The 27,826-nt window shown below is 35.7% G+C and overlaps 1 protein-coding gene across 2 annotated transcripts; it reads right to left on the reverse strand.

The window, feature by feature from the left end:
* Positions 1 to 265: 265 nt before the first annotated feature.
* LOC131066371 (protein TIFY 6a) lies at positions 266 to 19,042 on the reverse strand. Of its 2 annotated transcripts, none has more exons than XM_058001123.1 (6): positions 18,765 to 19,042; positions 2,173 to 2,516; positions 1,952 to 2,048; positions 1,080 to 1,419; positions 917 to 971; positions 266 to 808 (listed from the first exon to the last, which is right to left on the reverse strand). In XM_058001123.1, the coding sequence occupies exons 1-6, from the start codon at positions 18,852 to 18,854 to the stop codon at positions 547 to 549; spliced, it is 1,188 nt and encodes a 395-aa protein (XP_057857106.1). In that variant the 5' UTR covers positions 18,855 to 19,042; the 3' UTR covers positions 266 to 546. The 2 variants fall into 2 exon arrangements, with proteins under 2 accessions (XP_057857106.1, XP_057857105.1); XM_058001122.1 differs by having other exon boundaries at positions 917 to 974.
* Positions 19,043 to 27,826: the final 8,784 nt, after the last annotated feature.

Raw genomic sequence — 27,826 nt, forward strand, 5'->3', positions numbered from 1 at the left:
CAACACTAATTTTCTATTTCAAATGACTTTCTAACAGTAGTTTGCATTAATATGGAGTAGAGCTATATTACTAGACAATTATACATACACCTTTCCAAACATTAACCTGATCTTTTACAAAGAACGAACTTCAGTTTCAAAGAATGAGATAAAAACAGCAGATGCAGTATTAACCATCTGAAGAAACATGAAATTCGGGCTAAGATGTTTTTCCTTCACCTAATTAACACTCAGAAATAATGAAACTAACTCATACAAAGAGGAATAAAAAGTTAACCAATACAAAATATATTACATAATATTCTTAAAGCGGATTAAGATATCAGAAAAGCAGTGTCCATTATGAACCTCCAGGTTCATTCCTTTGGCAAACAAAATATTGTAATATATGTATGACCAGTATTTATAAACCAAATCAATAAATTAGTTTTCGGTAAAATCTATAAAATTTCTTGTGTTATCTTTTGTTTTGGGTTATGTTCAGCAAACCGCCTCTAAAACTCGAAGAAATTATAATGATATCATTGAAAACCAAAGTGGTGGAACCTACACAGTAATTTCACATTCTTCTCGCTCGATCTTTGGAACTTTTTGTAAACACATATGCTCCTTTCGATCCTCGTCAAGATAAGATTCAATGTTTTCTGAATCAAAAGGAATCTTCTCCTCCAGTCCAGCACAAGTCAATTGGTGTTTTTTGGTTAGACATCCATCAAGAGGTGAAGAGTGTTTAGAACTAGGAGATTGCTCTCTTTGAGGTGAAGCATCAGGTGACTTTTTAGTAGGATATGGAGCTTTTGTACCAATTCTGAAAGTCATGCCAAACAGAGAAGCCCATAAGAAAACATCTCAAATATCTCCCTATAGGCAAGTTACTTTATGAAACAGGAGAAAACTATGAGAAATGAACACATACCTTTCTTTTCGTTTTTCAAGAAAGCGAGCAAGAGATGCTTTCCGTGCCTGTGGTACTGCTGAAAGCATGAAGAGAATTCCAAAAAATGAACATTTTGTGTTCCAAGAATACGCGTTGCTTTAGCTCAAATTATTGAAACCTGTTACTTCAACACAGTTCTTACCTCGTGGTGCAACGGGTGCAGGGGTTATCACCGTGGCACTTGACATTGAAGCCTCCTGCTGACTAATCGAAGTCACTACATTTTGATTTGCCTGAGAGTCTCCAGTGCTCAAGGATACTGCCGCTGATGGATTAGGTTGACTGCTTGACTGTGGCTTTTGTAAAGGAGCTTGTGGAGTCACAGGACTCACTCGATTTGGCAAACTTGGGGGAAACGGTGATGAAATTGATGGAGTATGACCACCAGTTGCCATGGCCATTGACATTAATGGGCTTCGTGGAGGCTGATTAGTCATTTTTGTGGGCCTTGCACTTGCAGCCAAGAGCATGAGACCTTGAGCCTACAGGAAATAGTAAATTTTAAGTATCTAAATTGTTATTCATGAGAATTGAATATTGCAATGTACAGAAGAGTACTTCTACCACCTAATGTTCTGCCAAAATCAGTATTTGTTGCCTTATTGAATATTGGCCATATTTGAGTTTTGTAAGATCTTAATTGACTACACAAATAAGAGAATATGATGACTAGGCTTGGAGTATCGCTGTGACCTGTTGGTCGGTAAAAGTCTATATGAACAAAAAAATATACAATGGCAACAAAGACCAGCCAATCAACCCAAACACTCAACAAGTATTAACCAGGCAAAATGAATTGCTCTCTAGGCCAAAAACCCAGGTTGAATAAAGGTTTTTCATATTTCTGACACACCAGTAGATAGCCAGGGCAGGAAAGACCAAACGAAGATCCTGCTGTCCTGAACGGGTGGTAAATCTAAATTGGCTCTTATGAATCTACTAATTCTTGTCATTGAATAAATTCTCCTTCATCATATGTCTGTGCCAAAAAGATGTCCCACAAATAACACCTACCTTGTCTGCAGGGATATCATCATACACATTCACTGTCCCAGCATAGAAAATTGTAAGCTGTGCAGAAGGTGGATTTCCTGGAATATTTCCGGACTTGCTGCCAAAATCAACCAATAGATAGTCTGAACCCAAAATTCTGTAGTATAACTCTCATATTTAATCACAGTAATTGATAAAGGAAAAATCATGCAACCACCACTGTCCATGAGATCTTGTGTTACCTTGTTGCTCTTGTGCTAGGATAATTGCCCGCAAAATCTGGAAAAAATGAATGTTGAATGGGAGAAGGATTAGCCATGGAAGGCCCACCACATGCGCCAGATACTGCTTGCTGTCCTTTCGAGATAGATGGTGCTCCTATATGCTGGCCAAAACTCTGCATTGGAAATGAAAGATTTGAGATTGGAAAGACTCCATATTCAGCACCAGGATGTGCTGAAGAGCTCAAACCCTCTGTTGATCCAGCTGAATATGCTTTTGGAGGTGCTCCAAAACGTTGACAGGGTACATTATTTGAAGAGTTGTGGCTCCCATCCTCCACAGGAACATCAGTATTTGAATCTTTCTGTCATGAGAACACATGTCAGTATGAGACACAATATAAAGAACAGGCAAAACACAATGCACTAGTACAAAAATTACTGAGCGTCTTGTATAAGCAGATAGTGATGGCTGTGCACATTAGTCAATATTAAATAAGACGAAACAAAGACAAAATTCATAAACACAAACATGCAGTTTTGTGCAATGGAATTAAAAGCAAATACTACCAGTACCTTGGATCCAACTTGAAGCATGACAAAAGAACTGTGATTTGACTCTCCAGCAAGATAAAGCAAATACCCCTTTCTTGCTTTATTGTATATACTTCAAGTCTAGGGCCCCTTTTGCCCTAAATTTTGCTACTGTACATGATGTGCATTCCAGTCCCTTTGACCTATTATTGGTCTTTCATGGACATTATAAGAATTTCCATCTAATTTCTTTTCTGAACAAAGCATCAGAGAGTTCTTTATAATGTGTCTTAACTCTCATACTCACGTAATAGCTAATGCAAAATTTACCCACATATACTTATCTAAAATGGGGGAAATTAATTGCCATAAAAATATGAGACCTCCCAATGAAATTATTTAGTGATTTTAATATTTTTAAACCAATGTTGCAGAAAGAAATGTGTATATGTAAATTATAGAATGTGCACACATGATTAGTCACGAATGAATTGTGCCTTCCGGCTTGTTAAGAAACTTAATCCTTATTTGCACAATAATTTAAATTCTAACTGCAGCTTTCAGATCCCCTCCCAATTTAGCTTTTTTTATTTTAAAAATCTTTGGCAAGTTTTCAGGCCTGGAAACTGAATGTAAAGTAGAAATTCTTCTCTTAAGCTTTCTGACATTATCTGGAGTTTACATTATGATGTTATGTTGAGCTAACATGTAGATAAGATCAGAAATATAGAAGATACTTCTGGGCATTATATGTTGTTTACCCTCGATCTACATTTTTTACAGGTGACAAAAAATACAAGGCAAGTTTATTTTCAATCAATAAACCAAGCACAGAAACCAGAAAATCAAGATAATTCATAAAACATAGGCAAGGGAGAAACACATCATGGATGTAACTGCAAAAATATGGAATATTCTAATTGTAGATCAACATAATTTGGACGGTAATCACCAGATCTAAAATTTGTTGCAATCCATTTGCACATGAATCAAAAAATTGAATAGTTTTCTGCCAAATTCATGCTCTAGAATTAATTTTATTTTAACTAACGTTTACGACCTGAATGACCCAACATTGAGCAAGAGTTGTTTATATGAAATTTCTCTTGATAGAAACTCTTTCAGGGTATAAAAATCAGATCACTAAGTAGACTCATCGATTTTATATCCTAGTCTCTTGAAAATTCCCCATGCACAAGGATTTAGGGGACCCTTCATTTTTTTGAAACATTATAGCAGGTTTATAAAAGAGCTTATTAATGAAGTAAAAATAAATTTAATTGCTAGAGAGGATAATGGTTGTCCTTGGCAGGTCAGTGTAGTTGCTAAAATCAGTTATTAGAGTCTTCCCTGGTTTGCATGTTTTCTGTTATGCATAGTCGGGTGGAAGGGACAAATGCTTTAGTCTATCCAAATGAAAAACCTAATTGGTTGGATCTACTAATCAGCATAATATCGGATGACGCATGAACTAATCTTGAAGGCCTTATTTTGGTTAAAAAAGATGCGATCCAAAGTAGAGTTGAAGCCAATGCATGGAACTGACGTTTATCTTTCAAAAGGATAGAATTAGAGAAGTTGAGAAAGATTCTAGACAAGAAAAGGGACACTGACAGGAAGGGGTATTTGGAATAAAGGTTGTGCAAGTAAATAGTTCCAAAGATTGTGGAAGTAGATGGTGCTTTGATCAAGAGAAAATCTAAATCAAGATCCTTGAGATCAAATTAATCCTATGTGCAGGGACAAAGCCACTCTTCAATTTAAGCTTTCGGCTGTGGTTAATATCCCATTACTTAATGCATAAGATTACAACTGAAGAGAGGATTGATTTACCTAGAAAAAATTTGGAAGAAATAAGTCAGAGGTATGAGAAAAAATAGTGGTTTAATTTTAACTTACCGTAGGCAAAAGAATGTTAAACCAATTTCATCTCAGGAACGAGGCTTTTGTGCTCCCATAAGAAGTCCAGTGCATAGTATAAACTATAAAGAAGAGCGGGCTGTCTATCATTCACTGATTCTTTACATTTTTCCATTTCTATTATGGGCCTTTTCATTACTGAGTTATCTTTGTTTGCAAAATAGGAACAACACTGGGACCATAAGGATAGAGATAGACACAAATATCTTCAAAACAAAGATTGAAGTGTACCTTCAAGAAGCCAAAGATCATATAGTTGCAGAAAAGAAGAATGTACAAGCAAGATGAAGCTTTGTATCAAGCATAATTTCCAGTACACACGTTGACATAAGCCAAGAAACAACATTATCCTCTCCCAATAAAGGGGTCCCAGGCATAATAAGTCCTGCAAGCCCAAAGGTATCTAGAGCTACCCACCTATGGGGTAAGAAAAAGTTGAAACTTGAGAGAACCCCCAGCCACATTTCCAAACTTGCAATTGAGAGAGTTATAAAAGGCCAAGGTGGATGTGGCACTGGATTTAATTCCATAGACCTAGGAATTTGCTCCATCACATCACTATGGAGGCTTTAACTGTTGTTATAAAGGTAGCAATTAATTGCAATCTCAAAGGTAGTATTGTAGAGGTAATTTGGACTTAACTAGCATCAATGTGCAAAATGAAGATTGTCAAAAATTGGAGGATAATCACCTTTGTTGAAGACACAAATTTATTCAACAAAGAGTTGGATGGTTTAAGGTTCAACCACAAACCAAAACAATTGAGCAAAATAAACATCCTTGCTTGGTAAAAGAGGATCAAAAATAATGCATCTACTTTATATAATAATAATGTAACCATTGATGCTCATTACGCATGTTTTTCCAGGTAACAACTCTGGTTTCCAACTGAAGTAGAGATTCAAAATGGAGTCTCCTGCTCCCTCTTTAAACCCCAAGGCGGTGAGCTTTGCAAATTTCATGTAGTAGACCATGACAGGATGTGCTGATCTCAATGTCATAGATGGTATCTATCAAGAAAAAAAGCAAGCAACAAATTCGATGGCTGTGGACCATGCTCACAAGAAGGGTAAAGCAGAAGGAAACTGCTCAAATCTTGCTAGCGATGCAATGGGGGATGGCAGCCATTCTTTCTCTTGATTATATTTGTCAAAATAAGGGCTGCAATAAGGCTAAATCTCAAAAAAATGTGATGCTGACCTAACGTATATGCTCAAGCTGAGTGCTAGATCAGGGTTACATCTGGCCACAGTGTTGGTTAAAGAGGTCCTTTCTGAGGAAGAAAATTTTTGATATCATCTATAAGTGCAACTCCTTTTGGCCTAGCCTTGATTCCTAAATTCTAATAAATGGTCTGTTTTTTATTCTGCTGGTTGTTAATAGCTGCTTGTTGCTATATACTTGATAGGAAGAGATATCTATAGGCACTGAACACCACAGATGTAAATGTCTGAGGGCTCTTAATCTGTAGCCAATGATGGTTAATACAACAAGTATTATTTTCTGTTATAGTCCTGCATTTGGTTCCAATTAACCAATTGCTAATTTAGATGATTTCAATAGAGAGAAATATGATGACTTTAGTTCTTGAGCTTGATTGATGACAATTGAACATTTTTCTGTTGGAAGTATTCCACGTTTTGAAACTTACTGTTCACGTTTTTATCACAATGGGGTGACCCAAACACTCCACCAATTTGACACCTCCCAAGCCCAAACAACTGATCTGCACACTATTCAACTCCTGCAGGTGCAATTTCCAAATATTCATGCAATGTGACAAGCATAGTAGTTGCTTTAGATGGATCCACTTTCAATATGGAAAAACTGAAAAAATACATTGCACCAGATAAGTTATCCGATGCCCAACTCACCACCATGGTTGTCATGAGTGACTCAAAATACAGTAGACATTCTGATATACTAAATTACAGCCACACAACGAATATTTAAGAGATAGATAAGCAAACTCTCACCATGGAAAACCAAATTAAAGCATAACTTCATCATGTGGCACATAACAATCAAGAGATAACTTTGTCTTATTGATAAGTGGCCAAATGCTTCTATCAAACTAAACCTGGAAGGACCTGCATACTTCCAATAATATTTGCATATTTTGGCATCCACTCCTCTTCCATAACCAACAGCCAATGAAAAAACTGCCAAACAGCTTCAGGAAATACAAAACCAAGTGGAAGTGGCATAGAAAGGTGTAAAAATGTCATGTTGAGATCACCGCACAAACCCTTAGGCCCTTGCATCCTCTAACCAAGATCAAGCAGAAGTCAACCAATAATCAACAACTATCTATATTGAAAGGGACAAGGGTAAACGCATTGTTCTATTATGCCACATTTGTGGTCTCAGTCCCCTAAAAGCAAACAGAATTGGCACTCGAATTTGAAATCACCATGGAAGGAGACCACCTAGGTTCATTCTCAAATGACAACTGACAATAGCATTGAACTTCAAAAAATAATTTTTCAAATCACAAGACAAGGGTAGGGCAAAGGAGATGATACGTACAAACTTAAAGCCTTAGTCCAAACCATGAACAATTTTTCACAGAAGGTAAACATGCCCTTACAGGAATGAACCACATTTGAAATAAATACCCTATCGATAAGTGCCCGAAGATCCTACCAGAAGCAAGTTTGTCCAAGAATGGGAAAATAAATCAATCTGGAGAAAATGTTGGCCCTACAAACTCTTTCTTCATAGCATTACCTGGGAGACAACAGTAAACGAACAGGATCCAAAGTGAAAAAAATGCCACAAGAGTCAGAGATAGAAGAGCATCAACTCCAAAGGATGGGCATGTGGATAAGCAAGCTGTAAAACATGGAACAAGAGACTTAGAAGAATGCATGAAACACTAGTCAATTGAATGGTACATGTAAAATGTGTGCAATCATACGACAGCTTCAGAGATTGCATTTATAGTTATACATGCCATAAATGGGGGTTTTCCCTGAATTGAGAGGGCTGGTTCTACTGATGTATTGTTAGATCATTGGTTCTGTTAGGTTGCTGCTAGTGTTGTTACTATATAGTTGATAGGAAGAGATATTCGTCGGGACTGAGTGTCATGTATGTAATGTCTGAGGATTGTTAGCGAACCAACAATGATTTAATACAACAAGTATCTTTTCTGTTGTGGTCCCACATTTGGTTCCAATTAATCAATTGCTAATTTAGATGTTCTTGGTAAAAAGACAGCACTTTTTGTATGCATATATCCAAGCTATATTAAGCCCAATGTCACAAAACAAATGTGAACCCTTGTACAGCATTCTTTGTATGCATATATCCAAGCTATATTAAGCCCAATGTCACAAAACAAATGTGAACCCTTGTACAGCACTTTTTGTATGCATATATCCAAGCTATATTAAGCCCAATGTTACAAAACAAATGTGAACCCTTGTACCAGTATCTTGGTAACATAGTTTGAATGTCAAAGTCCAAGGTGGACCAAAACTCCAACTCCATCTCCCTCCCCTACTATCTCTACTTCCCACTTCTATTCTCACATGACCTGTATCAGAATTTTTGAGTTGTATGTGGCAGCATATTCTAGAAGACGAGAATAGAGACATGATATATATTTTATTACTCCTGGGGATTTATATTTATTTTCCATTCATTGTACCTATAAAAAACGATTGACAAACTCAAATAATCAGATCACTTCAAATGCAAATATATCACGAACTTTGAATTTTATTAACACAGAATCAAAATAGCAAATTAATCATAACGAAGACCGAAATTACACAATAATTGCCCTTACAGGAGCTGTCCACATTCCTTCCTATCTAGGATTGGGGTTAGAATAGTCCAAAAGCAAAATAAAATTACAAGACATAAATAATACTTTAAAACTCAGAAATAAACAGCAGTCCTGAAACAACACAGGTAGCTATGCATAATGATTAGTTGATTACAGATATATGAAATGACAGACATTTTAGGAATATTTATAATTTCATCCTTTCTTTATTATAGCTGTTAAACACCCATATTGACTTCTGAACTTTTTTTGTCCAAGGTTATTACAAACATAGATCAATATCAAGATAATTGACTCGTAGGGATGGGTATTTATCAACATACCCTATAACAAGGATCAAATCCTTAAAGTTGCATGTGATTGTACTCTTCACCCCATTATGCCTCTATCTTTTGGGATAGTGTTAAAATGAAGCCCCCAATAATGTAAGGTGTTGTGCAAAGTGATCCCTTCCAACTGCTCAATAACTACCCATTGTAATAAATAGGATGCTTCTGAACCAAATTGTGGATAACATTTTACAGCAAGCTCATCTCAACCATCCGCAAAAAGGTTAAAGTTGAGCAATCTGCATTTCAGGACCACAAAGCAAAGATAAATGAAACTTGGTCAAGTGATCACCACAAAACTGAGAACAGGGACACTAGAACATTTGCCTTTACAAGTCACTCCTAGTGGCAGTAGTTATCTTTGTCACTCCATGCTCAACTCTGAGCACAGATGGAACTCCTAGCACTTAACACAAACGTCCTGCTGAGAGCAGTTGTTCTAGGTTATGCTTCATGCAGGTTAGCTGCGAGTGATCCAGGTCTCAGGTGGTCTGGAGACAAACCTATCTTTAGTTACTGAAAGGCAAAATTATAGAATATGTGAAGGAAAACGAAATGCAGGAATTAGTCACAACACATTCCAGATGAAAGAGTTTAAGCAGTAGGGTACTTTTACTCAATGAAAGAATGAAAAGGCTAAACTAACAGATGCAGACAACAAGGTTAAGAATGTAGATTCCCGTAACCAAGGAGCGGTGAATACATCAAACTGGTTTGCCTAGACTTCTATATCTCTGTATGATTCATTGAGAGTCAAATGGTAAACCTTCTATATGTAGTTGTACAATACATTTAAGAGAGATTACATAAAGGTAAGTACAAGAACAGTTTACATTCTATAACTCTCTGTATGATTCATTGAGAGTCAAAAGGTAAACCTTCTGTATGTAGTTGTACAATACATTTAAGAGAGATTACATAAATGCAAGTACAAGAACAGTTCACATCCTATAACTGTTGTCAATTGACGTTCCAACTGCTGACAGTTGAGCTTCTGTTGGTGTATCATCCATGTGCACAATCTGCAAATGAGATTGTTTGCAAAAGACAAGTGCGCCCAATTCAAGACTGTACGAATGGTCATTACAAGTTGTGCAAATTGTGCTAGGTGTTACACAAAGCATAAGTTGCCTAAATGCTTTTGCAATTGCACAAGGCAATACAGGCAATGCACAGTTGAAATGGAAAAGTGTACTGGAAGAAACAAAGTAAGTTGAGGTGCGCATTGCATAGCTGCACATGGATCATTCACCCTCTCTTGAGAAGTGATGGAACTCATCACATCATCAGCGAGTTGTGGAAACAAAACACAAAGCTACCAATTTGATCACTCATTCCATTCAGTTTGATTTGCATACTGCCCAGCCTTGACTACTCTAAATAAATGGTGTGTGCCTTGGCCAGTGCAAATAGCATTTTTTTCTGAGATATGATCTCGAACTGTGAGCAAAAGTTCAAGATCCAAACCTAAAGGGTGTTGGGCAGATGTTGGCTCAAGAAGAGCAGGAAAATATAGCTTGAGTGCCAAACTAAATGCTAGATGAAAACATAGGAATTGAGGTAGATCAAGAATCAATGTGTTTTCATCAGCTAAGTGCACAATGTTCATCCAAGTAAACAATAACAAAGGAGTTGGTGAAGGCTCAAAGATGTTTATCAAGCACATGAATGTTGTTGGCACAGTGGTCAAGCCAAACGACACAACTATTTACCTGTCTTTGGTTTTGAATGTTATCTTCCAAATGTCTTCAAGTGCACTAGTACCTGATGATATCCTAATTGTAGGTCAATCTTGGAGAAGCATTGCAGACCAGAGAGCTATTCCAAGATGCTGTTAATGTGTAGCAATGGATATTTGTTTTTCACATGATTTTGTTAAGCTCACAACAGTCACACAGAGGCACCATGTGTTGTCTTTCTTTCGTGCAAGGACTATCGATCTACCACCTACAAGAGTTGAGAGTAATATTGCCTTGATCAATCGGCTCCTAGATCTAGCATTGAACTTCAGCATTCTTCCAAGTGATCTATAATAGAGGATTTTTAGATGAGGAGATCCAAGAACCATATTAATTTTGTGCTCTTCATGTTTGAGCTTTACCGCATCACAAATGGCTAGGTCATGCTTGGGCTTTACTGCATACCTAAAAGTACAGTGGTGTCTTACCTAAATATCTTTTCCTTGTTGCAACCATCCAAAAGAGAGGCTTTAGGTGTGCTTCAGTGAATACAGTCTTCCAAGTAGAAAAATGCAAACTTTCAACCACACAACGTTGCAAATGACCAGGTCATGCTTGGGCTTTATGGCATACCTAAAAGTAAATGGGTATCTTACCTAAATGTCTTTTCCTTGTTGCAACCATCCCCAAGAAAAAGGCTTTAGGTGTGCTTCAATGTGACCTAGGCACTTGACCCCGTCTTGAGAAACAATGTTCTTTTAGCTTCCACAGTCAATGATGATATGCAACTATAGAAGAAATGCTTGCATTCATCTAAAGTGCTAATAGCGACAATGCTAGCATTGACACAAGTTACCTTTATATCAATATCCTCAAATTGTGCAAGATTTGATATGGTTTATGCAACCAAAGATTGTCTCACAACTTTTAATCACTCTGGGAGCTAGTAGGATAATGATGGTACCATTTATCACCCTCTTTCTCCTTCTATTTGTCCTAGTTTGGCACAAATTATGTAACCTATTGAAATTCGATGTAGAAGATTTGGAGTTTTGTTACTACTTCTATGCCTAAGTGTCTTGATATTGCACAAATTATTTTGGAGTCAGATCCTAGACACATCTGTTACTGTGAAAGATAAACCTTAACTTGACCTTAAGCTTTAGCTTGAATATTGGATGCATCATAGAACACTTGCCTGAAGTATTAGAAGTTAAGAACCCCATCTTGGCACAAATATAAAGTGATAAACTAAAGATAGAAGTTAAGAACTCCATCTTGGCACAAATATAAAGTGATAAACTAAAGATGTATCTAAGCACTTTATGTTATTCAGGAGCATCCTCATGCAAGTATGGAGAATAGTCATAAAACTTGTTGGAGTTTTTTTTGTTGTTTGTCACTTACATTGTTGCAACTACTAGAACTGCATTTGCTCATCCTCATAGTGTTTAATAGGTTAGTATTCCTCCTACAAGACACTTAAAAAAGGATCCCAATTCAATGGGTTCAAAATCCTTCTCACATTACGCATTGAGTGTTTGCCTCCAATAAGTTGTCAAATCCAGATATCCAATACTGAGGCATCAAGTTTGCCTTCGAACATTCTTGTATCTAGATTGAATTATCGTCTGAATGGGATTTGATGTTGTTTAGGTGGGAGAATACATTGTTTTCAAGTGTGTTGCAACACAGGACCAAGTTGTCCCATGAGTTTGCATAACAACACAAGGAGCTCCTGTGGTTGTAACTCAAGAGCACATTGAATCATCTTCTGAATGTTTGAATCATCTCCTCTTCCTAAAGATTAATCATTGAGTGTAATCCAAAACACAAAACATCAATTCAAAAATATACACAATTAAAACCAAATGCAAGTATAAAATTCCTCATGAACTATGGAAAACTCATGCCAACTATCATCTACAGATATTTTAGATGATTGTTTCTGATTGCCAATCTTCTTGCTCTTGCTACAAAGTTTGTCCACATACTCCAAAGTTGAACCAAGTAGGCAACCTTCCTTCAATTGTTGAGCTCACGTATGAATATGCATGTGCTAAACACTCCTTTGATACCAATGATCTGATCCTAGGTGGTCGAAGGGGCAATCCCATCTTCAGTTGGTGAAAGACAAAATTATATAACATGTGAAAGAAAAACAAAATGCAAAAATTCACAAGTAAACATTTGAGAGCCGAAGACTTTAGCAATAAGAACCACTTCTCTTCAAAAAAAGAATGAATAAGGTACAAAAGAAATAGCAAGGTTGACAATGAGGAATCTCGTGACAAAAGTGGGGTTGAAAAAAGAGGGGTGAACAAATCGAATCAGAATGCCAAACTTCAAATCTCTATGGTTTTTAAGAGTCAAATGGCAAACCCTTTGTGTATAATACATTAACAAGAGCTTACACAAAGGTAGTTACAAGAACAATTCGCATTCCATAACTGTTGTCGTTGGACTTTCCAACTACTAATGGTTGCGCTTCTACCAAGTGATCATTGATATACAAAATTTGTAAGCAAGGTTGTGTACATGACTAAAGACAACACAAATGGTTGCTATGCATTGTGCAAATTGTGTTGGGTGTTTCACAAAGCTACACAAGTGCTCGCATAACCATGCAAAGTGGCAATGGGACTTGCATGTTTGCAACAAAAGAGTGCACTAGAATAAGCAAAATATGCTACATTACATCAAGTACAAATGACTTGCTAACAATTGCAAGTGGATCAATGAGTAAAGACATGAATGCTCACAATAGACCTCCTGCAATGTCATATTCAGATTGTTTGTTCTATTTTTTATCAATACTAAACTTTATAATATCTCAATGACTCGCCCAATGGATAGAGAAAAGGCGAAACAAATGTGGGAAGATCGCAATGAAATGGATAATTTCCCTCCTCACTTAAAGAAGAGGTCCCTCGTATGATGGGGGAATTGGCATTTTTGTGTACTTTTGACTTGAAAAGACCATTGAACAAGAAATTGAAATGCAGAGAAAAAGTGGAGATAAATGCATACTAGTATGAGAAACAACGACTAGCATTGGTACAAGCAACAAAGAAAAATACTAGTCTACCATTTTCAAAAAAAATTGGAAAAGGGTAACTTGAAGATGAAAAAAACAATATTTAGATATTTAATTTTAATTTTTTTTTTAAATATACAATGGATACGCAACTTTAAAGAATATAAAATGCTTTAAAAAATTAAAAAAACATTTCAATGTACTAAAATAGATGTCAATGAACGCAAAAAATAATTATATTAATATTTCATAATCATCATCATCATGAAAACAATTAAATGTTCTACCATAATCACCAAGTGATGATATAAGGAAACTAGGGGAGGAGTGCCCTTAATTTTAAAAACAAGACTCAAGGTCCTTAGAGATGGCTATTATTTGAACTTCAATACATGTACACATCTTAAGTCTTATTAGAAATTCCAGTACATGTACACATCTTAAGCCTTATCATTGTTTCTATTCATAGTCATACTAAAACCATCTTTGAGATTTGATAAGAAAAAAAAATTCCTACAAAAGAAATCATAAAGTTCCCTGCACATAAAAGAAATTTACTAGTCTATTAGTGTATTTTTTTTTTATTTTAGCTCTAGCCAACCACATATCAGCACGTGAAGAAAATCCAATGTAGAATATATCATATATCTGAGAAACCTCAAATCTTCCAATGTTTCACTTTTCAAGGGATGCTTCCTCTGAAGTTAGAGAGATGCAAAGAAACTTCATCTAAAGTCTCTAGATTTCTAAAGATGTCCTCATATGTGTGTTCAAGTCAGGGGCACATTTAAAATATGGGAGACAAGTACTAGGAGGCCAAGCACAAGTCACCAAGTACCTACAAGCTATGTAATGGAAACAACAAAAGTCATCAAGAAGCACAGCCTTCTACATATCTAACTACATGCAAGTGATACAAAGCTTCATCGACATTCAAATTCCAATAGCAAAAGTGGATCAAGAAACGAAAAACTACATACAGATGGGATAAGCACAAGGACATAATCTACCTTCCTTTACAAATAAGACAACAAATTTTGCAAAGATAGATACATGATAACCATTTCAAAAAAAATTGACTCCCACACATTAAGAACACGATCCACTCACATAAACAAGATATATGGCACTAAAATTTGCAGTCCTCTTTAAATGTAGAGAAAAAAATCCATTTACTTTCTTTTATTATATTAATTTGCTTAGCTAACTTGACTATTACTTAACCTCTAACCCCCTTCAAACCTAGCAAAGACTAAACTCGCTTTTTCATGGCTCCTAAATATATCTAAAACTTCTAAATTGACCTCTACATTACCTAATTCCTTTTGTATAGTTAAGTAATGATCAGTTCCAAAAATAACTAAATAAGCTCATTCATGTGTAAAAGTTATTTATGACCCATGTGCCTTAAAAGACAAAAGATACTAACAGTTTGATGCATATCGACACACTCATTCATGCTTAATTATAATAGAATAAAATTGAGACCACCAAACACCCTTAATAACACAAGACCATAGACTGCAACATGACATGTGAACTACTAGCAAAGCTTATCCATTGAACAATTGAATTTAAAAGAGAAATCACAATATCAAGCAAACCAGAGCTACAAGGAATTGGTCTATGGACATTACTATGCACCTCCTTTCACATAGGCAAGACAAAAGGATGGTGAGATGAAGCATTAGGATGTAGACCTAAGTCATCTCAGCTTGGTTGCTTCATTGTATGTCATCCATTTGTCAACATTAACAAATAAGGGGAAATTAAATTGAGGTGTTACATGTTCTAAGTTTTTGTGTTCCTAAATACTTCAGGATGCAAAGGAAGGAAAGAAGAAAATTCATTTCATTTTTTACTTTGAGAAAGTTATATGTTCTTAGTCATGAGTAACTGTTATTACTTTTCAAGGGGAAAAAAGAGAAAGCTTTGCATGGAAACTTTAGAAACTTATTTAACTTGTTTTTCCCACTCGCTTCCATGGCATTCTTGTATTTTCTGAACTGAAATTCAACGATATAGCTGACCAACTCTTGGCTGGTATGGACAGATATTTTGAAATTAATTAATACCATCAAAGCCATTTCATTTTGCAGAGACTTCTATCCTCTGATAGGGGGAGCTCCAGGCAGGCTTTTCTTTGAATTCTAACATAATAGTTTTGATCCATACAACAGCCACAGTAGTTCTTCACCAAGGCCATCAAAACTATCATGATGGTCAACTCCCTTTAAGGACACAAGCTCAAGCCTCATGTTTACATGGGTGTGATCTCATCTGTGGCTCCCAAATTTAAATGGCATGATAATTTATCTAAAAAAGGATCATTCATTCATCAACTCTGACTTGCAAGGTGGCTCACTTACCTGAGTGGGTCCTCCACTATCCAATGTTGAACTTCATTAGATCTAACCATTGCCACTGTTATCCCTGTTATCCATGGTTTTCATATAAAATTAACTTCCAGGACCATAAGGCAATAGGAGAGGTTAAAAAGAATTCTGCAATGTTTCACAAGGCTTCAGAGGCATAGCAAGAAAAAAATGTAGAGGCACATTTTTGGGAGATCTAGGGAGACCCTGCAAATTTCAGGAGACAGGTGCAGGGTATGCAGGCCTAAGAATATAAAATATTATTCAAATACAAACAGAATATTCTCATTAATTAGAAGCATGGAATCGTAATAAGACACAAAAAACAATTTGACTGTACAAACAGATTAAGATGCAAAATCTCACTTTTCATTTATAGTGCAGAAAACTAAAAATATTGAATAAATCCATTTTCACAGATATCCTAATATATTTCACATGATCAAAAAATCGAATCAGATACATGAACGAAAAGAGTCTATTGATATGAACGTAAATAAATGTAAATAAAGCAACAAGTCAACTAAAGATTCTCACAACATTGCTTAGTACAAGTTTTATACAACTACATAGTTATAATTGATTAAAAAAATCAGCTATCATATCGCAGGAAAGCAAAACTGCAGCTTTGGCATAAAAACTGAGAAAAAATAACTGAAATTTCTGCATAGTGTAGGATAAAATTAGACATTGCATTAGTATTTTCCTTGCTCTATAAGAGAAGATCTGCCAGCCTCCTCTATTTTGGGGACAACATTGAAAAAGCATTCCCTGTATTTTGGAGATGTTTGGATTGTGTCTTCAAGATAAAGAAACGAGGGGAAAGTGGCTTGGAGTTCAGGGCTGCTCCCCTTTGGAAGGGTGGAATTATTACCCCTTTTCATGTGTGAATCTGTAGGTAGTTAGTAACTTGGTAGATTCATCTGACGGCAAACTACATGACCTTGCTCTACATAGACCTTGACATCATTCACCTCTTCTCCAGAAAATTTTCTGGGGGATGGTATACGTTTTATTTATTAAATTTAGGAGTAAATCTTTCCAATCCAAGAAAAGGTGATATATGTTTAACAGCATGGTCCCATACAGGGAACTATAGCTTCTCATTCTAAGTAGCTAGTGATCCCATGAACATTTCCAAAACCATATACAGCCTATTTTGGAAACTCTCTGAAAAAGCAGGAGTATCTCTGTCTCCAATGTAGAATTTCTGAGATAGAGAGGGCTGAAATTCTGTAGCAACTGCCTTAAAAAATTGCAATGTGGCTGAAGACCACATCTTTCCCTCCAAATACTATATATTTTATATTCCAAAAAAGCTGGAAAAAAATTTCTGACAAAGTAAATGCACATACTGTTTTTAAAAAATCAACAAATGCATCATAACAGCTGAAATATAAGCAGCCACAAAAATGATGAGACCACTTGGTCTGGTAAGGCAGCGATCTCATGGAGAGGGCTTCAGGATCTACTTTTATGGAACAAGAGGTCCCATAAGATAAACCAAAAATTTGCTACAGGATAAATTAGTTGTCAGCTTTCTAGCTTGGGAGAATTTTTTAGTTCTCGGTTTTCTAGCCTGTGCGTTTAGGGTAGATGTTTCCCCATCAGCTTGAGAGAATTTATTTGGCACATGTCATGCATTTATGATTTTTAACATTAATTATTAAAAAAGGCATTTCAGCTGTTAACAGCACCAGCGCCTCTTTCTTGAGCGTAAAATTTTAAACTTGCCCATTGCTACAAAATCCATGGGACCAGACCACCCGGTTAGTGAAATGCTCCTCAATATTCTCAGAAGCACTCGCTAAAAAATTTAGAAATCCCCACTCCATGGACAGCTAGCTCAGAACTTTTAGGAAACCCTCTTCATGGGGCCCCACTGTCATGGGCTGCTTCTGAAACCACACCAAAAAAATTATTTACCATTAATAAATCTGTATTTTGGCAAATATATCAATTTTACGTGGATGTTATATTGAAACTTGGCCGAAGGTTTTTGGGAAATAATTTTTAGAAACTTTCTTGGTAAAAATAGTTAACCCATAAAAATCTACCTTCCAATTCATCACAGGATTTTATTCAGTACAATTTCAAGCCTCGTCTTGTGCTTCCTTAGGCAAGCCAGCCTCCTTGGCATTCTCACCTTTATATACTTGTTAGCATCTGAAATCTGCACGCTCTCACCTATGTTTTTTTCTCTCTTAATGATGGATCACAGAGTGCGAACTATACGTCAAATATTGAAAATTGATACACAAGATTTCCTCAAAATTTTGTTTGAAATCGAGAATTTACTCCTTACACATACAAAATCTTTTGGAAAATGGATCATTAGATTTTAAAAATTATTGTCTGGAATTTTGCTCATCAAGTATTTTACCAAACTTGTTAAACCAAAAAAAAATGTCCATCAAACATATACAAAATATGCTTTCTATGTGAAAATGTAACTTAACATTTCTACTGATTGCCATAAAAAATCCTGTAAATTGTCGGTTTGACCCATTCCCGTCTCTTACATTCTCCAAGCATGAGTTGACCACGTTATAAATTGGGCGTAAGACTCGGTCAAAAAAGGGTTTACAGAAATCAACGCAAATCATGGGCTCCGATGAGCATGGAAAACCACATGTACACCACTACTATTCCTCTTACATCCCGATTTGCAGATCATTTTGCCAAAATTACATATTCCACACAAACAAAATAAACAGAATTTTTCTACCTAATAATATCTAGAAAGAAATTCCTGGAATAATTTTCCCTCCGCCTTAAACATAGCCAGCAATACAAACCATTCAAGAAAAATAAAAGAATAAGAGGTTCAACATTACAGAAAAAAGGAAAAAATTTCAAGAAAACATAAGAAGACTGACAAAATAAACATTTACTTCATGAATATATAGCTGATGAGCATATACTTAATATCTATATACTCACAGTCCCTGCATCCATCTCTTTTTTCTCTGCAATTTCATCGCCGTTACTTAATCCCATGAAATCTCTTTCAACGATCTTCTCTCGGTCCATTGTGCGTCAAAGAGAGCGAATCCAAAGGCTACAGGCTTAAATTTATATGTCAAATGACGTTCACAGAAAACGGAAAAGCTGAAGAAAAGTATACACAGTGAGAGGAATTGAGAAGAGCTGATTTCCTCCTCTTGTTCATTCTCGTCTCTGTTGACCGGAGATGCCGGTGACCTGCACGGGCTCTGCCCGTTTCCCACGTGCCTGATAAAGATGGATAAATATAGGGCAACTGTGATAAAGTTGCCGCCACTCGTACATACAACATGCGTGTTAAACATGCTTCATTTCTGTCTGTCACTCACCCAACCTCTCTTACACCACTCAGGTTAAAGGGAGGTTATATTATTATTTTTTATTTTTTTAATTATTACTATTTGATTTATTTCCTTTCCATCAATCACAAAATTATGATCTGGCAATGTGGTATAACAAATAGTTTATTTATTAAAGTCATAAATTTTTGATAATTTATAATGTTAGTTTGAATATTTATGGATAAGATTATGTGAGCATTTTTCTTCTATCAATGTTTCAATCACATTCAATCATTTATCATTCGAATGTGAGACTTGAATATTAAATTAGTTAATAGCTAAAACCATCTATCATCCATCTTGAGAATGAGAGACTTGAATGTTGGATTAGTTTCACTAAATAGGTGAAGGGAGGAGGTGATTCGACAAAGAGAAAGTTGATACATTTGTATTCTTTTTAATTATTGATGGGCTTAAAAAATCTTCATAATGTGAATCCCATGTGAAATCAAACGTCCATTTAAAATTCTAATCATGATTATTATGACTTCAGTGTTTAATATCATTTTTAAGAAATATAAAGCACGAGTCTATATTAATTTTTAGTTTTATATTGGATTGCTTTAGCTAATAGATGAAAAGAGGATGTGATGAAAAACCAACAAAGTTGATGTATCTCTAATTTTTATTCTTAATGCGTTTAAACAATCTTCATAATGTAATTATCATGTGAAATCAAATATCCATTTAAAATTATAATCATGATTATTATGACTTTAGTGTATAATATCATTTTTTAAGAAATATAAAGCGTAAGTCTTTGTATTAAATTTTGATTTTATATTAATTAGTATTAGCTCTTTGGTTTTTCAATTATTAAGATTTTGAAATTAAATTTGATGAATTAAAGTCAACAAAATTTATTTGGGTGACTAAATGATATGATTATGTTGAGATTATTTGGCTTCTAAAAGTAAGGAATCAATAATGTTTAGAATAAACTTCTTAAGGGATTTGGAAGCTCGCTTGCAATGGGGCCTCTCATGAAAATTATGGGCAAGTGAGTGTCATATGTTGAACATTATGTTGTCATTCATGTCAAAGGTGTTGTATTGTCATTGATGTCAAGGTATCTAGAAGGTTGTTGTAATTTTAATTACTTCTAACATGATATGTAAAACATCAAATGAGTTAGTCATTGATATATGTGAATTATCATTATGTTCCCCTTGATTTCAAGTGTCTGAAATATACTGTAATTACTTGTCATGTCAAGTTAGATCATTTGTAATCTGAATAAAAAAAAAGTCAAGCTTTGATGGATGTATCGTTTGTAGTATGACACTAGTATCGGCTTAATCATGTTTCAATTGTTGGCTAAGATCAAGAAGTATTTGTGGTATGTTTCAAAGGTCTCTATACAGAACTATACGTACACCGGCATAATATTTTGAACTCCATTCTACCACATAGATGTTTTATGGCTTGCAATTTGGAAGATAAGTAAGGCTACACACAAAGATAAATCTATTCAAGTTTCAAAGGTGGAATTCAAGAAGAAGGAAAGTTAAGGTCAACAATATGTTCTTTGTGACCTATTCTCAAATAGTGTTGATGTTCTAGATGAATGCACCAGATGATTGTAACATGTGCTAGTTGGAGGAAGTGTGCAAATGTTCATTGAGGCCAATAGAGTGTCTATTGGGTGACACATAGTGTGCTCCCACTCCTAGAGCAATGTGTTGGCTTTAGGACCTGGCTGACTATGTGTTTGATTGAGGAATTTGTTTGTGGCTGAATTGCGGATAGTATTAAACATAATCTAGGCCAACATGAAGTGGTAGTTACTATTGGAATTTATATACATTGTCAATCAAATTCATTCCAATAGAGAAGGTGTGTGTGTGTGTGTAGAATTGGTAACCAACAAAAGTTGTTCAAATTATTTACACAATTCAGGTTTAATGTGTTAACTTAATTGAAGATCGTGTGCACTTTGTGAGAGTATTATGAATCTTACCAGATCAGGAAGATGCTAAGCTTCCAGCCTTGAAGGTTTATATAACATATCTTGACATATATTCTGAGTTAGTACTCAAATCTTGGGTTAGGGGATTGGTGTCTCCTATAGGTTGGTGTCTACAAATGTATTTTGAGGATTGGTGTCTTCAGTAGGTTGGTGCCTACTAAATATTGTAAGTTCTTTGATATCTTTTGTGAGCCTAGATTTGGGCAATAGATCCAAGTAGCTATTCTCACTATGGTTTTATCCCTTTTGGATTTCCATGTAAATTTGGCGTTCTTTTGTGTGGATGTGTGTTTGTGTTCATCATTTGATAATTTAATTAATTGTTAAGGAAAGATTAGTAAACGTTACTAATGATGAATTAGGTTTGAAGTTGATTGTGATATTTGGAGAAGTAATTAATGATAATAAATATAAAATTAATTTGGAATAGGCATATACTGATTCACCCCCAACTCTTAGTATATTTGTGTGTTGATGGGTTGAACCATAAAAACACATGTTTCGCTCTCATTTTGAGAAAACACAATATTAGGGATGCCAAAGATATCAATATAGGAGGAGCAAAGGTACCACAAGTAGAGGTTGTAGGGTTGCTTGAATAATTCCAATACATTGTGTCATAGAATGTTCTAAAGGGATTGCCACCGGTCTAGATTATCACCCATCATATAGACCTGGTGCCAAAAGAAAGTATGCCTATCAAGGTGGCATATCGAATGACACCAACAGAGAATGCAGAGTTGAGCAAATAAGTTCATGAGTTGTTAGAGAAGGGATTGATCCGAGAGAGCCTAAGTCCATGTGTAGTCCCTTTTGTCCTAGCACCAAAGAAAGATGGATAATGGAAAATGTGTACTAACTCAAGATTCATCAACAAAGTCATAATGAAGTACCAGTTTCCTTTATGAAGAATGAGCTAGTTAATCTAGGATTTGTAATATCTATGGAAGGGTTGAAGATGGATCTGAAGAAGGTAAGAGCAATTATTGATGGCCTACATTGGTAGGCGTTGGAGAGGTAAGATCTTTATATGGCTTGGCAAGTTTTTACCAAAAAGTCGTTAGAAACTTTAGTACTATTTGTGCACCTATGATGGAGACAATGAGGAGAAACCAAAAAGAATTCAAGTGAATAGCCAAAGCACAAAAAAAAATTGAATTTCTAAAGTAGAAGATGATGGAGCATCTAGTACTAACCCTACTAGATTTCAACAATCTTGTAAGTGGATTGTGAGGCCAATGGTAGTGTTATTAGAGTGGTCATGAGCCAAGAAGGAAGACCAATTATCTATTTTAATGAGTCGTTGAATGATGTCCAGATAAGGTATTCAGTATATGATAGAGTTATATGCCATAATTCAAGCACTTAAGAAATGGAGACACTATTTGTTGCCAAAAGAGTGTGTATCGTACACTAGCCACCAATCACTCCATTATCTAAACATTCAAGGCAAGTTGAATCAAAGGCACATGTGGTGGGTATATTTTATGCAAAGCTACACATTTGTTCTTAAAACACAGGGGTAGAAAATCAAACCGAGTGGCAGACGCACTAAGCAAAAGAAGGAACCCGATGATGCAAATGAGGGTGATTGTAATAGGATTTGATGAGTTCACACACTTGTATCAAGATGATATAGACTTTGTAGGGGCATGGAAGGCATGTAGAGAACTATTAGTAATGAACATAAGCAAGTGGCTAGACTATTTCATCTACGATGACATGTTTGAAGGAAATTAGCTATGTATTCCAAAGAGCTCGGTGAGGGAGAATCTAGTCAAGGAGAAACATTTTGGATGATTGGCAGGGCATTTTGGTATTAACAAAAATAGTGGCTTTGGTGAATGAAGGATTTTTTTGGGCTCAGATTTGCAAAGATGTTTAGAAGTATGTAAAAGAGTGCAAGACCTGTTAAGTAGTTAAGTGAGTGAGCCAAAATATCACGTTGTACCCACGTCTTCTAATTCCAGAAAGACCTTGGGAGGATATCAATATGGACTTTGTGTTGGGTTTTTTTAGGACACAAAGGGGACATGACTCTATATTTATGGTGGTGGACCAATTCTCCAATATGGTGCACTTCATTCCTTATAATAAGATTCGTGATGCAATCCATATTGTTGGCATATTCTTTTGAGAAGTGGTGAGGCTGCACAGACTATCGAAGAGCATTGTTTCAAACTAGAATACTAAATTTACCAGATACGTTTGGAGGACACTGTGGAAGAAGATACAAATAGATGGATGAATTGAGAAAGTAAACAAAAGATTAGGAAACTTCCTTAGATACTTGGGAGGAGATAAAATTGGGAATCGGGACTTAATTTTGGCATAACCAAAGTTTGCAATCAACAATTTAGTAAACTGAAGCATCGAAAGAACACCATTTGAGATTATTATCAGACTACATCCTAGAGGGGTGGTCGAACTCCAAAACAATAGCTCATAAGATAAGAAGAGTGTGGAGGTAGAGGAGCTTGCAAAGTACATGCAGATTGTCCACTAGGAGGTCAAGAAGGACCTGGAGAGCATGAACAACTAGTACAAGGAGCGAACAAACACCAAGTAAAGATGGAAGGAATTTAAAGTTGGAGATGAATTCACGGTGTATCCCTAGAGGTAGAGATTTCTAGTAAGAACATACAATAAGTTTAATATGAAGAAGTTTGGGCCTTGCAAGATCATTTAGAAATTTGATCTTGAAATTATCAACGAAGTAAAATTACCAATGGTTTGGACATTTCACCAATCTTCAAAATTGAAGATCTCTATCTATTTTAGGGAGCACATGAGGGTCACTCAGAAGCACCTTCATAGTAGCAGCTACAACAAATACTACTAAAATAGATTGAATCAATCCTATATAACTATGCCAAATGTAACACCCAAAACAAGGAGTACAAGGAATGTCAGGCCAAATGGAAGAATAAATTAGTCAAACATGCAACTTGGGTCTCTGAGAATGAATTGAGGCACTTTGGATCACACTTGGCAGTGTGTGAGGTGCACTTTTCAAATAATTACAAGGGTTTGACCTAAGAGCATCTTGGAAGAACTCAAGTTGAACCCAATTTAGATGCATGCAAAAAATTTCAGAGTCTTGCAAGCAAGTCAAGAGGTGGGTATGGAGCCAAACAACACTCAGATACGTCCACACATATTGGAACCTGGATGGAGGTCCTACTCAAGCATCTAAAACTCACACACATATTACACTAACTTTGGGACTTGGGAGGTCAACATGTACACTTCTAATGATGGGGTTTGTCATTAAAGCACATAAGAGGCACAAGAACATCATCAACAGTAACTAGGGAGTAGTTAGGGAAAAATAGATCCAAAATACTTTCAAATGATCTATATTTATTTGTAATAAATGTTAGGATTCCCAAAGATACTGAGAGGGGGGGTGGGGGGTGAATCAGTATCTTGCCGATTTACAGATTTTCTAATCTTATTAAATAAATTGCATTCCAAAATAGTGTACCGGTAAACAAGAATTAATGCAGTAAATAAGAACAATAACCACAACATAGAAAGCACACCATAACACAATGTTTTTAATGAGGAAACCCGGTGTGGGAAAAACCTCGGTGGGATTTGTGACCCACAATATTCACTCGCTGGCCAATAAATGAATATTACTTACAATAGGGGCCTGCACATGCAGGAAGGCCAATTGCCTAAAGCTCACTGCTTAATTACAAAAGGGAAGTCTCACTGACTTACAAAAATGGATTATGCAAATCCAATATCATGTACTGCTTCGGTTCAGCATCTGCTATGCCAGGTTCAGTACCGGTTTAAGCTCACAAAATAACCATAAACCTTACTCCAAAATCTGCCTTAATATTCGTATATTACTTCTGCAATAATCCGACCATTTCCACATATCCTAAATGATCTACAAGATCTCATACTTATATATGAGTCCTATTCCAATTCGCCTTGTCGGCTTACAAAAAGATATTACAATTAAATACAAAATGTAATAAACAAAATCCTATCGGCTGGGGTGTCAATAATCATCTTTGCTGCTGTCGGTAAACTATTTGTCGGTGCCGGTGCCTGTGTCTACCGATGCCATAGGATTGCAAGGTTGCCATCAATGACAATACCTTCAATCACCTACAATTTCTCATTGGAGTGTGTATTTGCCAACAAATAAACCCATTTCAGCTTGTGTGTTTGTATGTGGGGCCAATGGATTGAATGTATCAGGCATGTGAAGGTTGTGGGCATATGATTATTTTGTTTCTAGTAATAAAGGTTCTACTCTTATTTGCATTGAAGTTTGTGTTTTTGTGTATGTTAGGTTGTGAGGATGAAAAGTCCATAAGAACCTTGTAACCTTGACTACATCAAAGAATAATCTCCTCTCAAGTCCATACAAGTTAAAATCTCATTGGTCTTCTGTTGAAATCATCAACCATCTCATCATATCTCTAATCACAGGACAATACCAAAATCATCTAAGTCTCCATGTATCCATGAGCACTTGTAAATGATCAATCCATTCCAAGTTCCAAATGTAACACAACACCACCATGATGTAACCAAGAAAATGATCACGTGCTCAATACAAAGAGAACAAAACAAGACCAATGCTAAAGCTCCAACCTTATAATTGGGAACTTAAAAATGATCTAACCATCTCCTCCTAGTAGATCACATGCTCCATATGAACATATCAATAACTACGTCATGTCAAAACTCTAATGTGCAACGAAGAGCATACCATGACACAATAACAACCATTCTAAAAAAAAGGATAACATGTAAAATGAAAGCATAATCCACACCTAAACAAAGGACTCCATGAGTCCTCCAAGATGTCAATATCTCCAATCATCAAGAAGATAACCATCTCATAGGTCAATGAACCTGCAAATGTGAAAGACCCTTTTGTAACAACAGGATCAAGAGCTCCTCCAAACATTTGCAACACTAAAGAAGATCATCCACTATCAAATGGTGAATACACATCACTGCCAACAAACCCCACTAAATCATGATATCAAGTCCCACATGACATCATCATAACCATCTCCTAAATCAATATTATCTAGTTCTATGCACATATAACTAAAATGTTTGTAACATCAAGTGAAACCAAGATCTCCAATCCAACAAGATACGACCACCAACAAACCACCAATTAGGAATAAATCCATCACTATCAAAATCTCTCATTGAAATGTGTAACCAATGGATAACCAAGCTATCATGACATCGTGACAAAAAAACATACTAAAAGTCTCAAAACTAACTATCTAGACACTATAAACATAATCCATCCTCTCATCTCAAACCAAACATACCAATGCACAAATGACCATAGACAAGACCAGTTAACAAATTCTACATCAACACTGAATCAATCATGTAGATATAGATAGTCCATAACAAGTCATCCAACTGCAAGTGAATGGGTAGCTAATCCACAACCTGCATAACTCGGATATATAAGAAATGAAAAATGCAAACTCATCATCACATCAGTAATTTGTAAATCAAGATATCAAAGAGAATAATCTTGTAGACCAAATGACTCAAACACCAAATCAACATCCGATCTGATTTTTCAAACACGTCCACAACCAAGTACCATAGTCAAGGAACCAAATAAGCATCAAGGAGATAAGAAACAACCTCCTAACATCAAACCAAATCACCACCAAAATACCATAAACACAATCATGCCTTGTCGATGCAAAAGTGCACATGCATAACCATGACACCATAATCAACACCAATGCTATACTTGCACTCAACTATGACCCATTCAAGACTCCAAGTCTCAAACCATGTCCAACCATGTAATGCCTGCCAAAATACCCTAGATAAATAAACAAAACCTAACCACGTACAAAGATTTTTTTTTTTAAATCATCTACTAAATCAACATGTGCAACTAAGATCAACTACCATATACATATCAAATGCATCATTTGCCTTCTATAAGAATGCATAGAACATCATGAACATAATCATAGTAACATATAACGCAAGCAAAATTAATGTTAACATAACATCTAACATCTTGTTACACATTTATTTCATACAACCATTCCCTAGGGTATCTTAACGTCACTACTTACTAACAACATCTTAATAACACATCCATATCATGAAAACAATAACATTCAATATATTTAAGTCCTAATCATTACTTCCTTATCATGAGATTATGAACTACCAATACATATCTCCATAACCCATTAATAATCTAAGTTCATTTTAAGCACCAACTCAAATGTTCCTAATTCCCATATCTCCCATTCACATGTGCAAGAATATGCAGCAAGCACTATTCTTCTTTCCAATTAGGAACTCGTGCTAATAAACCAAATAAAAATTATATGATATAACAAGAATGCACTAAATATAAACATCTAATTCTCTAGTCCATCATAAGATCTCAATCCTCTACATAATGCACATTTCTACAATATGAACCATATGATAATACATCATCTTATTTCACAAGATCATCATATTCTATTACATAAGAAATCAAGATACAAGTACTTGGTCTCCTTACATTTACAATGCCATCAAGAATACATCATACAATCTCAATACAAAGAAATCAACTGCACGTCCATTCACATTGTAATGTCCCCATTTTGCGAGCATCAGAGTTTGTAAGAATTAGCCTATCATTTGACCCTCGTAGGCTAACAATT

The sequence above is a fragment of the Cryptomeria japonica genome, chromosome 3, assembly GCF_030272615.1.
Source record: "Cryptomeria japonica chromosome 3, Sugi_1.0, whole genome shotgun sequence".
NCBI lineage: Eukaryota > Viridiplantae > Streptophyta > Pinopsida > Cupressales > Cupressaceae > Cryptomeria > Cryptomeria japonica.

Bases quoted from the DNA above. Each gene is read 5' to 3' on its own strand.
- LOC131066371 (XM_058001122.1), bottom strand. From the start codon at position 18,854: ATGGACCGAGAGAAGATCGTTGAAAGAGATTTCATGGGATTAAGTAAC. The intron at 2,049-2,172 runs GTAACACAAGAT...TGATTTTGGCAG, and splicing joins CCTAGCACAAGAGCAACAAG to CAAGTCCGGAAATATTCCAG. The intron at 975-1,079 runs GTAAGAACTGTG...TCATGCTTTCAG, and splicing joins TGCACCCGTTGCACCACGAG to CAGTACCACAGGCACGGAAA.